At 32.0% G+C, this 15,993-nt stretch overlaps 1 protein-coding gene across 1 annotated transcript; it reads right to left on the bottom strand.

Moving 5' to 3' along the window:
• Positions 1-11,919: 11,919 nt before the first annotated feature.
• On the bottom strand, positions 11,920-15,550 carry LOC139843391 (uncharacterized). Its single transcript, XM_071833460.1, has 7 exons — positions 15,404-15,550; positions 13,857-14,103; positions 13,717-13,772; positions 13,556-13,634; positions 12,796-12,934; positions 12,587-12,700; positions 11,920-12,329 (listed from the first exon to the last, which is right to left on the bottom strand). Exons 2-7 carry the CDS (start codon positions 14,030-14,032, stop codon positions 12,138-12,140), a joined length of 756 nt encoding a protein of 251 aa, XP_071689561.1. The 5' UTR covers positions 14,033-14,103; positions 15,404-15,550; the 3' UTR covers positions 11,920-12,137.
• Positions 15,551-15,993: the final 443 nt, after the last annotated feature.

The following is a 15,993-nucleotide window of genomic DNA, read 5'->3' as shown; positions in this document are numbered from 1 at the left end:
AAAAATGATCATCTCAATATTTGTAGATATACGAAAATCTATCTCATACTCATTTAACGATCTTTCATATACCACAAAGGATGTGAACAATCAAACCTTGAGATTTTACGTTCATTATCCTAAATGAATACCTCCTGATCATTGATACTTAATTATCACTTGTTATATCCAAATCCTCTCTATTAATACACTTTTGGTGTAAATTTATATATGACATTCAAAAACCCACTTGAACCCTCAAACGTCGATATTACAAACAACATGTCCAATATTACATTATCTATGTCGAGATGACGAATATCTCATATGCATAACCTTTTGAAGAAGGGAACCTCCATACGTGTATCGTTTTGACTATTATAGTCAAGAAACTTTTGCACTCGTGCATCTACTTATAATAGACTACTTGGCACCATGCAAGTAATGGTGTCATACTCAAACAATAATCGATCATTGTCAACTCGAAAATCAAAGGTGAAATACACTATCTCAAGTTGTGGCTGGAGCTAACCTCATCACATACTGTTGTAACAACTAAAATGATTCCATCATACTTTAACGTATCCTCCTCTCAGACCAACTAAGGCTAAATTCAGACGATCATTACATAGTTGATATTCACTGCTATAGCATTTGTTCATACTTGTCTCTGCGACTGCCAGATTATTTATGCCGAGATCTCGAACTCTCACTATCACTCGAACGATTCAAAGTTTGCAAATCTTATTTGATGTTCCTTCATACATAACTCTAAATCCGAGGGATTTACTCAATTGATGATAATCACATTATCATCCTTCTTACTTCAACGCTAACATTCCGAGTCCAAAGACTCACGCCCTGATAAAAGCCAATTCATTAGTTTTCACTACCTCGAAACAATTATTACACAATTATCTCCGGAATTTTAAAATCTTCAATCAATTTTTCTCAAACAGATAAACTCTTAAATACAAGTACCCTATTTTCCAAAGATTTCATACACGAGTCTTTATTTTCAAACTATCTTGGAATTTATAAAAAATGATTTTTTCACTTATGCGATTTATAAAATCTTATACATAAATTTAACTTTACGTACTTTGACTAGTACATATTAAATAAATACTTTCGTTTCTACAAATTTTTACTTTGATTAAATCGAAATTACTTTACAAATTTTACGAAACCCTAGTTTTACTATGGACATCATTTCGTCACCTTCTCTAAAAATTACTTTCACTAACTATAAAAACACTTTCGCATTTTTATCAATTTACCTTTGTTTTATCAAATTAAATATTCTTTTAATCAACTCTTTTTCGTATTGGTCAAATTATTTCACGTAAATAGTACGTGATGTACATAACTCAAGTCTTACTAATAGCTCCGCTTCGTTTATATTGTTATATCGAATGTCACAACTTTTCAAAAATTACTTTGGCTCATTATTAAAACTTTCGTATTTCTCTCCAATGTGTTTGGATCACCTTTATTCTCATTCTCCATGCAAGAACGAGACTTACCTCTTTACATACGTCATCTCTTCCTTGCTATACTAATCATTAAGAAGTTTCTACTTCCAGTATTTCATGGATAAACTACAATGCACTCGTAAACATCAATTCTACGATCTTTCGAACAAAGAAGCAGAGGTTCCTTCATCCTATAAACAATGATTAACATTTATTCGAATCCGCATTTAAACTCGTAAGTAAATAATAGACAGACTAGCCATTTGTGCGAAAACACTTTTCTTACTCTGGAGGAGTTACCTTAAACATTTATGAAGATACTCTACACATTTCTTCCTTCTTGGATTGCAACTAGATGTTATTCTAGTCAAGTCTAGATCTATGATTCGACATGAAGCTGAAATCATAAATCTTGAAGCTACATTCTGAAATTATAGTATCCTGAGGTCAATGGATCCTCAACTAATGTCTCATTTATCTATTAGACATCTCTTGAAAACTAAAGGTATCATGGTTACTTTTGGTAACTTGAAGATGGTACTATCCCTAACAAGCACCAGCCATACATCAAACTACGTAACTGAAATCTTTACGTACTCTACTCTATTTTATCTGCCCTACTATTGCGGCATAAACACTCAAAATCATAATGAGCTCAACGATACATTTCATGCTGATATAGCATCATCTTTCCTTTTAAAGGAAAACTAGTCAAACAACACTCTTGTTATTCCTTGGAAAATCTCCGCACCTAATGCACTTTGTAAACGACCTAATAAGGTTAAGGATCATGAGATCAAACGTGTAAACAAAACAATATACTTATTGTTAACACTCATTGGAATTCACGAAAGGGCCCTGATTGTACTAGGGAACGTGAAAATCAAACTCTATTAAAATCCGTTGGGATTCGCGTAGCAGCCCCTAACATACATGGGAATGCGAAGACCAAACGATACGGAAATACCTCTATCTCTTCTCAACTACTGATGCAAACGAGAGCTTTACCTAAAACTTCGGGACGAAGTTTCTAATAACGGGGAGGTACTATAACGACCCTCATTTTTCCATTCTATATTTTTCCAATATTAAATGCCCAAACAATATAATTAAAACTTAATGATTAAACTTTAATCAACAATTGTTAAGTATTAAGAGTTAGAAAATATATTAATTAATTTTGTGCAATAATTGACAAGTTAATAAAAGATGAAAATAATAAACTGTTAGTCGACACTCATTGCTAATTAAAATTTATGCATTTATGTAATATTATAACTAATAACCTATAAGTAATAAATAAAAATTGACATTGATATAAATAATAAAACAATTGGGAACTAAATATATACAAGTCATGAATTAGTAAAAAGAAAATAATACTTATCATGTAGTAAATGTAAAAATAATAATAGTAATAATAGTAATAATAATGAGACTAAAGAATCTTAAACAATTACATCCTTATGTTGACTAAAAATAAAGTATAAACTAGTACATCCTTATGTTGACTAATTATAAACTAGTACCACCTTTTGTTGACTAAAAATTATAAAACAAAACAAAATCATTAATTAGAACATCCTTATGTTGACTAACACTCTAATACTTGCACTATATAAACACTCCTAGACTCCTAGTTTCTCATTCACAAATCACACCAAAATCCTCTCTCAAAAACAATCTCTCCCTCTCCCTCTCTTATGATATTCGGATCTTCAAGCTTGTTCTTCGTGTTCTTCAAGAATCTTCAAGGAGTTCTTCAAGATTTTCAAGGCTTTGATCTTCCATCTTCATCGTGTTCATCTTTTCTTTGTTAATTATCTTGAATCTTCAAAGGTATAACATAAACCCTAAACTATTTACATAAACTTTAATCTTTGTTAATTCATATTCATATTATAAACTTGTTATTCATAAGTATATACATAAACACACCTAGATTTATATAACCATATATACATGTAAAAAAAATATTTTTATATATATACACATATATATACAAATTATATATACATATACATATTAAAACCTTAAACCCTAATACTACTTATACTAGTACTTAACATGTATACACTATTACTATTACTAGCACCTATAACCTACTACTTATATTGTAGCACAAAAATATTTTGGGATATGTATTAGAGATGTATAGATCTTCGAACTTTCTTGACGAATGGTTTCTACGAGATTCTAGGCAGAGGGTTTGGATTTCCGATTTAAAGGGTCCTATGGCTCAAGCCCCTAGATCTAAATTAGCCATTCAAAGGGAAAGGGGTGATTGGAAGCTTATCTAATACGGCAAGTATCCTAAAATGGAAAACACTCATAAAAGTAGAAACTCTCTAGTCATAGAAACTTAGTAAAATAAGAAACTTTCTAAAAATGGAAACTTTATAAAAATAGTAACTTACTAGGAATAGAAACTTAGTAAAACAAACTATACTTAAACACATACTTAAACTTAAACATGGGCAAAACACTTAACTACTCTTAAATGTCAATAGGTTGATTTTCCTGCTCACTCGTTCAACTCTTTATTCCGAGGAATAACTCTCTCTCTACTTACTAAGGTGAATTCATAGCCCCACTCTTTATTGCTAGCAAACTTATTTAACTTATTTGGGGTGAGACACATGCTGCTTTTACTATTTACAATTTAGACACAAGTACCAACTGCTAAAACTATGCTATACCCGGCTATGTCCGACTAAGTCCCTACAGTGATATTTTTAAGTGCTGCGGCATGCTTATTTATTGGGGGTAGGCCTATCGGGAGTAACGTCCCCGATACATTTGACTCAGTCTTTGTATTACTTGATAATGAAATTTAAACCGACAAGGACAGACACAACTTGTCATGGGGCAAACTTGAACGTTTAGTCTAAATATCACGCACTGGCATAACTTTTGGATCTGCGAGATCTACTTTTTGATCCTGCGGGAGATCAACTTTACAACTAAATCTTGTGGTCTAAAAACAATGATAACTACTTTTGTTAAACCTATGAACTTCACTCAACCTTTTTGGTTGACACTTTAGCATGTTTTGTCTCAGGTGCTGTTTGATTCAAGCTTTCTTATCTACTACTTATGTGATGCTACTTGGACTTAGGATCAAGAGATATCGCATTTATTACTTCTGCATATGAACAATTACTTTATCGTTATTTCCATTATTGTAACGACATTTCATTTTCCGCTGCGTACTCAATAAAGTTAAATTTTCTCATTTAATATTGTTCTCGTATTATAATATGTTGCTTTATTTGATATTAGTAACGTTTCTTCCAGACCCTATTGGGAGGACGTTACAGTACTTCTCGTTCATCAAGTGCTTGAATGCTGACCACGGTAGTGCGTACGCATCGTCTTGTCCCACTTGCTCTAGATAGGTATTCCACCATGTTAACGCAGAACCTGTGAAGGTATGCGTAGCGTACTTCACTTTGTCCTCTTCAGTACACTTACTTATGGCAAACACCGATTCGACCTTCTCGGTCCACCGTTTCAATCCGATCGGTCCTTCGGTTCCATCAAATTCCAAAGGTTTACAGGCAGTGAATTCTTTGTAGGTGCATCCTACACGATTTCCTGTACTGCTAGATCCAAGGTTATTGTTGGTATGTAGCGCAGCCTGTACTGCGGCTATGTTTGAAGCTAGAAAAGTACGGAATTCCTCTTCATTCATATTCACGGTATGTCGAGTAGTCGGTGCCATTTCCTTCAAAATAGACAAATGGAACAAGTTAATCATACAGAATATTAAGAGTAGTTAATAGTATTTCGTAGCATAATATGAACTCATTTATAAAAGCTTTTTCTTCATATTAGCATTTTATAAGTTTAAATTCGGGTAGTACTTACCCGTTAAGTTCATACTTAGTAGCTAATATACAATTCAACTACTTCAATTCTATATGAAAAACTGATTATAATAATATTTCGCGTTCAAACTTTTACACAATATTTTACAAACTTACAATACCGCTTATTTTACATAAAGCATGAAATATAGCACACAATAACTTTGATACAAGATAGTTGTGAAGATAATTCTAGCTAGTACACAAGTCGTTCAGCAAAGGCAATAAAGACACGTAATTCATACGTCCAGAAACAAGTCATGCATTCTGGTTTTACTAGGACCACTTCCCATCCTTGGTCTTGTGCAACATAACCGTTATGGCCGTTGATAAGACAGCGTGTTGTAACGTCGTCAAAGGGACGAGGGTTACGTAATGTCCAACAGTCCCGTAATAATCTAAAAACCTCATTTCTTACCCCAATTACCGACTCCGTCACTTGTGGAAATGTTTTGTTTAATAGTTGTAGCCCGATGTTCTTGTTCTCACTTTGGTGAGAAGCGAACATTACTAATCCGTAAGCATAACATGCTTCTTTATGTTGCATGTTAGCCGCTTTTTCTAAATCACGAAGTCCAATATTCGGATATATTGAGTCAAAATAATTTCTTAACCCGTTGCGTAAAATAGCATTTGGGTTCCCCGCAATATATGCGTCAAAGTAAACACATCGTAACTTATGGGTTTCCCAATGTGATATCCCCCATCTTTCAAACGAAAGTCTCTTATAAACCAAGACATTCTTGGAACGTTCTTCGAATATCTTACAAACTGATCTCGCCTTAAATAGTTGTGCCGAAGAATTCTGGCCGACTCTAGACAAGATTTCATCAATCATGTCTCCGGGTAGGTCTCTTAAAATATTGGGTTGTCTATCCATTTTGTGTTTTTAAACTGTAAAATAGACAAGAGTTAGATTCATAAAAAAAATACTTATTAATACAAGCAATTTTTACATATATCATAAAGCATAAGAACACTATATTCCATATATTACACCACACGAATACAACTATCTTATTCCGACTCGCTCGTTTCTCCTTCTTCGGTTTTGGTTTGTTTTGCCAAGTTTCTAGGGATATATGATGTTCCCCTAATACGAGCCGTCGTTGTCCACATTGGTTTAGAAAAACCCGGTGGTTTAGAGGTTCCCGGGTCATTGTTACAACTTAAGGACTTCGGGGGTTGACGATACATATAAAGTTCATCGGGGTTGGAATTAGATTTCTCTATTTTTATGCCCTTTCCCTTATTATTTTCTTTTGCCTTTTTAAATTCAGTTGGGGTAATTTCTATAACATCATCGGAATTCTCGTCGGAATCCGATTCATCGGAGAATTGGTAATCCTCCCAATATTTTGCTTCCTTGGCGGAAACACCATTGACCATAATTAACTTTGGTCGGTTGGTTGAGGATTTTATTTTACTTAACCGTTTTATTATTTCCCCCACCGGTTCTATTTCTTCATCCGGTTCCGATTCTTCTTCCGGTTCCGATTCTTCTTCCGGTTCCGACTCTTCTTCCGGTTCCTCTTCGGGAACTTGTGAATCAGTCCACAAATCATTCCAATTTACATTTGACTCTTCATTATTATTAGGTGAGTCAATGGGACTTGTTCTAGAGGTAGACATCTATCACATAATATCAAACACGTTAAGAGATTAATATATCACATAATATTCATATGTTAAAAATATATAGTTTCCAACAAAAATGTTAAGCAATCATTTTTAAAGAAAACACGGTCGAAGTCCAGACTCACTAATGCATCCTAACAAACTCGATAAGACACACTAATGCAAATTTTCTGGTTCTCTAAGACCAACGCTCGGATACCAACTGAAATGTCCCGTTCTTATTGATTAAAAACGTTCCATATTAATTGATTTCGTTGCGAGGTTTTGACCTCTATATGAGACGTTTTTCAAAGACTGCATTCATTTTTAAAACAAACCATAACCTTTATTTCATAAATAAAGGTTTAAAAAGCTTTACGTAGATTATCAAATAATGATAATCTAAAATATCCTGTTTACACACGACCATTACATAATGGTTTACAATACAAATATGTTACATCGAAATCAGTTTCTTGAATGCAGTTTTTACACAATATCATACAAACATGGACTCCAAATCTTGTCCTTATTTTAGTATGCAACAGCGGAAGCTCTTAATATTCACCTGAGAATAAACATGCTTTAAACGTCAACAAAAATGTTGGTGAGTTATAGGTTTAACCTATATATATCAAATCATAATAATAGACCACAAGATTTCATATTTCAATACACATCCCATACATAGAGATAAAAATCATTCATATGGTGAACACCTGGTAACCGACATTAACAAATGCATATATAAGAATATCCCCATCATTCCGGGACACCCTTCGGATATGATATAAATTTCGAAGTACTAAAGCATCCGGTACTTTGGATGGGGTTTGTTAGGCCCAATAGATCTATCTTTAGGATTCGCGTCAATTAGGGTGTCTGTTCCCTAATTCTTAGATTACCAGACTTAATAAAAAGGGGCATATTCGATTTCGATAATTCAACCATAGAATGTAGTTTCACGTACTTGTGTCTATTTTGTAAATCATTTATAAAACCTGCATGTATTCTCATCCCAAAAATATTAGATTTTAAAAGTGGGACTATAACTCACTTTCACAGATTTTTACTTCGTCGGGAAGTAAGACTTGGCCACTGGTTGATTCACGAACCTATAACAATATATACATATATATCAAAGTATGTTCAAAATATATTTACAACACTTTTAATATATTTTGATGTTTTAAGTTTATTAAGTCAGCTGTCCTCGTTAGTAACCTACAACTAGTTGTCCACAGTTAGATGTACAGAAATAAATCGATAAATATTATCTTGAATCAATCCACGACCCAGTGTATACGTATCTCAGTATTGATCACAACTCAAACTATATATATTTTGGAATCAACCTCAACCCTGTATAGCTAACTCCAACATTCACATATAGAGTGTCTATGGTTGTTCCGAAATATATATAGATGTGTCGACATGATAGGTCGAAACATTGTATACGTGTCTATGGTATCTCAAGATTACATAATATATAATACAAGTTGATTAAGTTATGGTTGGAATAGATTTGTTACCAATTTTCACGTAGCTAAAATGAGAAAAATTATCCAATCTTGTTTTACCCATAACTTCTTCATTTTAAATCCGTTTTGAGTGAATCAAATTGCTATGGTTTCATATTGAACTCTATTTTATGAATCTAAACAAAAAAAGTATAGGTTTCTAGTCGGAAAAATAAGTTACAAGTCGTTTTTGTAAAGGTAGTCATTTCAGTCGAAAGAACGACGTCTAGATGACCATTTTAGAAAACATACTTCCACTTTGAGTTTAATCATAATTTTTGGATATAGTTTCATGTTCATAATAAAAATCATTTTCTCAGAATAACAACTTTTAAATCAAAGTTTATCATAGTTTTTAATTAACTAACCCAAAACAGCCCGCGGTGTTACTACGACGGCGTAAATCTGGTTTTACGGTGTTTTTCGTGTTTCCAGGTTTTAAATCATTAAGTTAGCATATCATATAGATATAGAACATGTGTTTAGTTGATTTTAAAAGTCAATTTAGAAGGATTAACTTTTGTTTGCGAACAAGTTTAGAATTAACTAAACTATGTTCTAGTGATTACAAGTTTAAACCTTCGAATAAGATAGCTTTATATGTATGAATCGAATGATGTTATGAACATCATTACTACCTTAAGTTCCTTGGATGAACCTACTGGAAAAGAGAAAAATGGATCTAGCTTCAATGGATCCTTGGATGGCTCAAAGTTCTTGAAGCAAAATCATGACACGAAAACAAGTTCAAGTAAGATCATCACTTGAAATAAGATTGTTATAGTTATAGAAATTGAACCAAAGTTTGAATATGATTATTACCTTGTATTAGAATGATAACCTACTGTAAGAAACAAAGATTTCTTGAGGTTGGATGATCACCTTACAAGATTGGAAGTGAGCTAGCAAACTTGAAAGTATTCTTGATTTTATGAAACTAGAACTTTTGGAATTTATGAAGAACACTTAGAACTTGAAGATAGAACTTGAGAGAGTTCAATTAGATGAAGAAAATTGAAGAATGAAAGTGTTTGTAGGTGTTTTTGGTCGTTGGTGTATGGATTAGATATAAAGGATATGTAATTTTGTTTTCATGTAAATAAGTCATGAATGATTACTCATATTTTTGTAATCTTATGAGATATTTCATGCTAGTTTCCAAATGATGGTTCCCACATGTGTTAGGTGACTCACATGGGCTGCTAAGAGCTGATCATTGGAGTGTATATACCAATAGTACATACATCTAAAAGCTGTGTATTGTACGAGTACGAATACGGGTGCATACGAGTAGAATTGTTGATGAAACTGAACGAGAATGTAATTGTAAGCATTTTTGTTAAGTAGAAGTATTTTGATAAGTGTATTGAAGTCTTTCAAAAGTGTATAAATACATATTAAAACACTACATGTATATACATTTTAACTGAGTCGTTAAGTCATCGTTAGTCGTTACATGTAAGTGTTGTTTTGAAACCTTTAGGTTAACGATCTTGTTAAATGTTGTTAACCCAATGTTTATAATATCAAAAGAGATTTTAAATTATTATATTATCATGATATTATGATGTACGAATATCTCTTAATATGATATATATACATTAAATGTCGTTACAACGATAAACGTTACATATATGTCTCGTTTCAAAATCATTAAGTTAGTAGTCTTGTTTTTACATATGTAGTTCATTGTTAATATAATTAATGATATGTTTACTTATCATAATATCATGTTAACTATATATATAACCATATATATGTCATCATATAGTTTTTTTACAAGTTTTAACGTTCGTGAATCACCGGTCAACTTGGGTGGTCAATTGTCTATATGAAACCTATTTCAATTAATCAAGTCTTAACAAGTTTGATTGCTTAACATGTTGGAAACATTTAATCATGTAAATATCAATCTCAATTAATATATATAAACATGGAAAAGTTCGGGTCACTACACATACATCTAAAAGCTGTGTATTGTACGAGTACGAATACTGGTGCATACGAGTAGAATTGTTGATGAAACTGAACGAGGATGTAATTGTAAGCATTTTTGTTAAGTAGAAGTATTTTGATAAGTGTCTTGAAGTCTTTCAAAAGTGTATGAATACATATTAAAACACTACATGTATATGCATTTTAACTGAGTCGTTAAGTCATCGTTAGTCGTTACATGTAAGTGTTGTTTTGAGACCTTTAGGTTAACGATCTTGTTAAATGTTGTTAACCCAAAGTTTATAATATCAAATGAGATTTTAAATTATTATATTATCATGATATTATGATATATTAATATATCTTAATATGATATATACATTTAAATGTCGTTACAACGATAATCGTTACATATATGTCTCGTTTCGAAATCCTTAAGTTAGTAGTCTTGTTTTTACTTATGTAGTTCATTGTTAATACACTTAATGATATATTTAATTATCATATTATCATGTTATATATAATATAACAATGTATTAATATGCTTCATATATATTTAGTAAGACGTAGTTATAACGATAATCGTTATTTGTATCGTTTCGAGTTTCATACGTCAATAGTCTCCTTTTTAAGTATATAACTTATTGTTACTATTTTTAATGAGATACTTGATGATCATTATATCATGTTAAACATATATATTTATTCATTTATGTATCATCATGTCATATACAACTTATAGCGTTCGTGAATCATTGGTCAAACTGGGTAATCAGACGTTTACAAAATTTCCGTTTCAAATAACCAAGTCTTAACAAGTTTGATTGCTTAACATGTTGAAAACATTTAATCATGTAAATATAGTTTTCATTAAACATATAATCATAGAAAGGTTCGAAAAAGTTCGAGTCACTACACAACATACCCTCACGTGTTGTTCACGTGAGCTCATGTAACGAGCAAAAATTTAACAAAAGTTAAATCTAGGGTCATCGGTGGAATTTCTTTAAAATTTGAGGTCAACGAATTCAAAAAATAAATTAAAAAAGAAAAATAAATAAAGATAAAATGTCACTGATGTTTTATACGAAGTTCAGGGCCCAATATCAATATTGTCTAAGAGCTATGTACCGAACATACCCAAAGGCTACTAAATTGCGGCATTTTTAAATTTTAGATTATTACTGCAGAAATAGACTAATTGTCGTTGTTTACTTTCCGTCTGTTTCTATACAGCTCTTAATTCAGTAAGTGAAATTGTTGTTTCATTGTTACTTAATCTCAAAAATTTATTTGTTTCTAACATTATAATATCAGACACCCCTCCCCAGACAAGCAAATGAAAACTGGACTTAATAGTACAACTACGGCGGTATATATAATAATAATTCTTATTACTCTGTATTGTTTTTGATATATTACACCAGCTGCACATTTTCCAATTTCACCCATCCGTGTTTCAGCGAGTGATTAAAAATCTTCAGAATATCATGACAAATGGTTGGTATAACAAAATAACCTCCAAATTGTAATGCATTGTCATATATAAGGATGATTACACTTAAAAACCTAAAATTTTACATAATAATTAGTCATAATTTATAATGATATTGAAACCAAAGTACCAAACTGACAATGATCAAGGTCTTGTCTATAATCAATCTTAACTCCAAGATGGGTTCTAGGATCCACCGATAGGTGAAAAATTGAGGCTATTTCGACAAATTGGATAAGATAATACGCTACTCTAGAAGCTTGTTACAAGCACCAACACCTATAGCAGCTGCTAAATGCCAACCAGCATGAAGATATGGTACCTCGGGAAAAAGATCATCTGCCACGAAGAATGCTCCACCTAAAAGTGCCGACATCTTGTGAACGTTGTGCACAAGTTTAAGCTCGGGATCTTTCACCGCTCTTCTTGCAAATGCAACCTGGACAAACAAATTGGCAACAACATAGAAACTATTGAATCTCCCCTCACAAGTATTCTGTATTCATCAAGAATACTTGGTACATTTTTATTTATAAATTGATTATTTCCATGTATGTTTAATTTAAACTAATAAAAATAAAATTAACCTAAGCTTTTTTAAAAGTGAACACATTTTGAGTTTTTGACCTTACCCAACCATCCTGACCCGCTCATTAAGACACTGTATTTTATTGAAGATACAAATGTATTGTATACCTCCATCATTCCAGTATGAACAGCCGAAACCATGAGTGGCTGTATAGGGAGACACAAGGCAGATGCAGCCATCAGTAGTTTTGGGTTCTCATCCCTAAGAGCTCTTGATAAGCACTGAAAAAAAACAATTAATTAATAATCAATATTCAATATTCATATATATCAGTGATGAAATATAGAGACAAGAAGCATGTTATTAACTAACTAACCACCGTAGCTGTTGCTATCATTGTGTAGTCGGCCCATCTCAAATACTTTCTCCATCTACCTTTAGAAGAATGGTATACACTTGAAGCTATTCCTACTCCAATTAATGAATTTGCATACAGCTTCGAATTCAGGTTCTTTCTGGAAATAGAAAATTTTACAATCAGTCATTATATGGTTAAACAATTTCCTTACAAATTGAGCATTGCTAGGGTTCTTGTTATTCTTTAATTCTTGAATATAGTAGTACACGAGAGATTGCTAAAATATTGTCTTTTTTAATAACTTTACTGGAACAACTAATTAATTTCCTAGATATAGTTTGAATCATGTTTCATATCTAGAGATAGATGACAATTTCAACCCATTTACTTATCAATAATGACATATATGGGCTTGTTAAACCAACCTAAACAATAACATATTGGTCTATTCAGGTTATGTTGGATATCTAAAAGGTGAAACGTGCAATCTCAATCAAAATTAGTTACAAATTAGACGTGTCAAATGTAGCCGAAAGTTTATTTTTGATGCGTAAATCCTCGTAATTTCATAATACCATGTTTATATTTTATTAATATGGTTTCGGTAATCATATTTGACACGCTAAATATTATAAATAACTTAACAATTTTGGCCAATTTTTTTTTTTCTTTTTTGGGGTCAAGGCAATAAAGCATGTGAAACATATCCATTTTGACTTTAACCCATATCGACCCATAACCCAACCCATTTAAGAAAATGCAGCCACAGAGTACATGCCTTGGAGCTTGGATACCAACAGCAATAAAAGGAATCGAAGTAAGCACATTTGCAATTCTCTCACCAAGATGTCTATCACCTACCATAATTTTAATAAGAATATATATTAGCAAAATGACAAGCGGTTAAATAAATTCTTTAATTTAATAAATTGTTTGTACCATGTAAACAACCATGGATGGGTCTCAAACAGGACGGTCTTTGCTGCCACACTTTCCTATGATCACCAAAAAAGATCGTGTGAAGATCGATACAATCATCAAGAAAACAATAAAATTAGATTGAAACATATTGGACTCACTGTACAGTGTGAACTCGTAAAAGTTGATTAACTCCTAAGGTCAACCGTTCATGTTTTGACTCCTGAAAGTTTCCGTTATGAGAAATCTCTTCTAACTCAAACGGCGAATGTTGAACAACATGAACTCCATGCACATGGTCTAGTGTTCTTCCTGTGTTTTCGGGACCCATCATCATAACTCAATTGGCAATCAGTCAACACTCGGATCAACTGATTGCCAAAAGATGACTACCTCACAATCAGTTGGCTAGCACAATAGTTAAATACAAATTGATAAATATCAATTGTAACCTTATTTTTAAGTGAATGAAAGATATCATATATTAGGAGTCCACCCAAGTATATCCTTATATGGGTATGTTTGGCGCGAAGCTTTTAGGAGCTTTTAGCTTTTATCTTTTTTGAAAAAGCTCATATTTAATAAAAAGCTCCGTTTGGTTAAGGGAGCTTAAAGCTTTTAGACGAAGGGAAAAATCTAAAAGCTACTAGAACTAGCGTTTAGCTTTTAGCTTCTAGCTTTTTGTCATTTTACTCTTTATTTAATAGATTCAGCTGCTATGCCAAACACCAAAATATATCTAAAAAGCTAGGGGCTACAAGCTAAAAGCTACCAGCTAGTTTTGCCAAACATACACATACATGTCTGTAGGTCACCCGTATTTGAAAACAATTTTATAGGTTACTCAAATTTGTATTTTATTCCAGGCATACCAAATGTAGTTATAAATTATTCTATTTATAAAAACGTAAAAGAATACAAATACTCTTATAATCGGAGAAAAGTAAATAACTAAAATAGTATTACTTAAGAAATTCGTGTGTATTAAGATTTTTCCGATGGGAATTTATGCGAATTTGGCATAAATTAAGTAACATATGAATCTGGGTGGCCTACAAAATCATTTTAGATATGAGTGGCCTAAAAACACAAACTGGTCAACTTTGGTGGCCTCCCGATGTATAATCTCTAAAAAGAACAAAATATTAACTAGATACACTCAAAAATTGTAGATTTAGCTTGAAGGTGACTTCAATTATTTAATTAGAGATATCAAACGTATGCTCGAATTAAAAAAAAAAAAAAAAAAAAAAAAAAAAAAAAAAATCCTTTTACTATAAAAGTCCTAATTGCTATACCTCATTGAAGAACTTTGCAATCTTAAAAGCTGGATTAAAGACTTACAACTTACAAAATTACAATACTGTTGCAAATGTAAGCTTATTTCATCAATAGATCACAACTTTAAGTAATTACTATCCCTAAAAACTAAACCCCATTATAAAAATGGTAACTTTCACTTGAAACGTGAATCTAAACACGCCACAAATTGAACTAAAACCCGAAATTCCTGAATTAATATTCGAATAAACCCTAAATTAAAATAAATCCCTATCAAAGTTCAACAAATAAAGTATCATAAACAACATTATAAATCAATTAGAGGTATACAAGCTAAGTCATACTTCTATGTTATACACTACAAATACAAATTACTCCTATAATTCTATAACCAAACACATTTATTTATATATTATATATATTGTACCTGAAATTGGTTGTTAGAAGACGATGAATTCGTGCGGGTATAAATATTGATCAAGAATTTGTAAGAGTTTATGATTTGTAAGCCAACAGATGCGAATTAAAACACGAATCTTCCAATAAGAAACTGAGAGGAATTTATTAAAAGCATATTCTTGATGAGGTCTAGCTGATTTGGCCATGTTTTCAGTAGGGCCGTTAATACTTGTATCCTTCATTAACCAATTTGGCCTACAAACAATTAAATAATTAAATAATGTATTTCAGAGAAATGTTATTTCATAATTGGGCTCAGCTAGTAGTTTTTAGTGTTTTGGGAGCCCATATCGTAAACATTTATGTTGCATATAAGTTAACTGTTAAGGGTTTTTTTTTATGGGTTTATGGATCTAAATGATCTAGATAGTCGTGAGCTTGAGTATATTTTGTAGCTCATTAGCAAACGAGCTTGAACATATTTTACAACTCATTTTAGTAAACGACTTTGAACTCAATCTTCTTCTATTAAAGTCAAACAAGCTTGTGAGCCACTGAGCCTAAACAACTCATTTACTCATTTAACAAAATTATCATGAACATCATCTTAGGGCATCA

Source organism: Rutidosis leptorrhynchoides, chromosome 4 (genome assembly GCF_046630445.1).
Source record: "Rutidosis leptorrhynchoides isolate AG116_Rl617_1_P2 chromosome 4, CSIRO_AGI_Rlap_v1, whole genome shotgun sequence".
In the NCBI taxonomy this organism is placed as follows: Eukaryota; Viridiplantae; Streptophyta; class Magnoliopsida; order Asterales; family Asteraceae; genus Rutidosis; species Rutidosis leptorrhynchoides.
Note: the sequence above shows the minus strand (reverse complement) of the source record. Positions and strands in the feature narration are given on the sequence as shown.

Coding starts and splice junctions, on each gene's coding strand:
- LOC139843391 (XM_071833460.1), bottom strand. CDS start 14,032: ATGATGATGGGTCCCGAAAACACAGGAAGAACACTAGACCATGTGCAT. Junction 12,701..12,795: donor TGATAGCAACAGCTACGGTG/GTTAGTTAGTTA, acceptor GTTTTTTTTCAG/TGCTTATCAAGAGCTCTTAG. Junction 12,330..12,586: donor TTCATACTGGAATGATGGAG/GTATACAATACA, acceptor TTGTTTGTCCAG/GTTGCATTTGCAAGAAGAGC.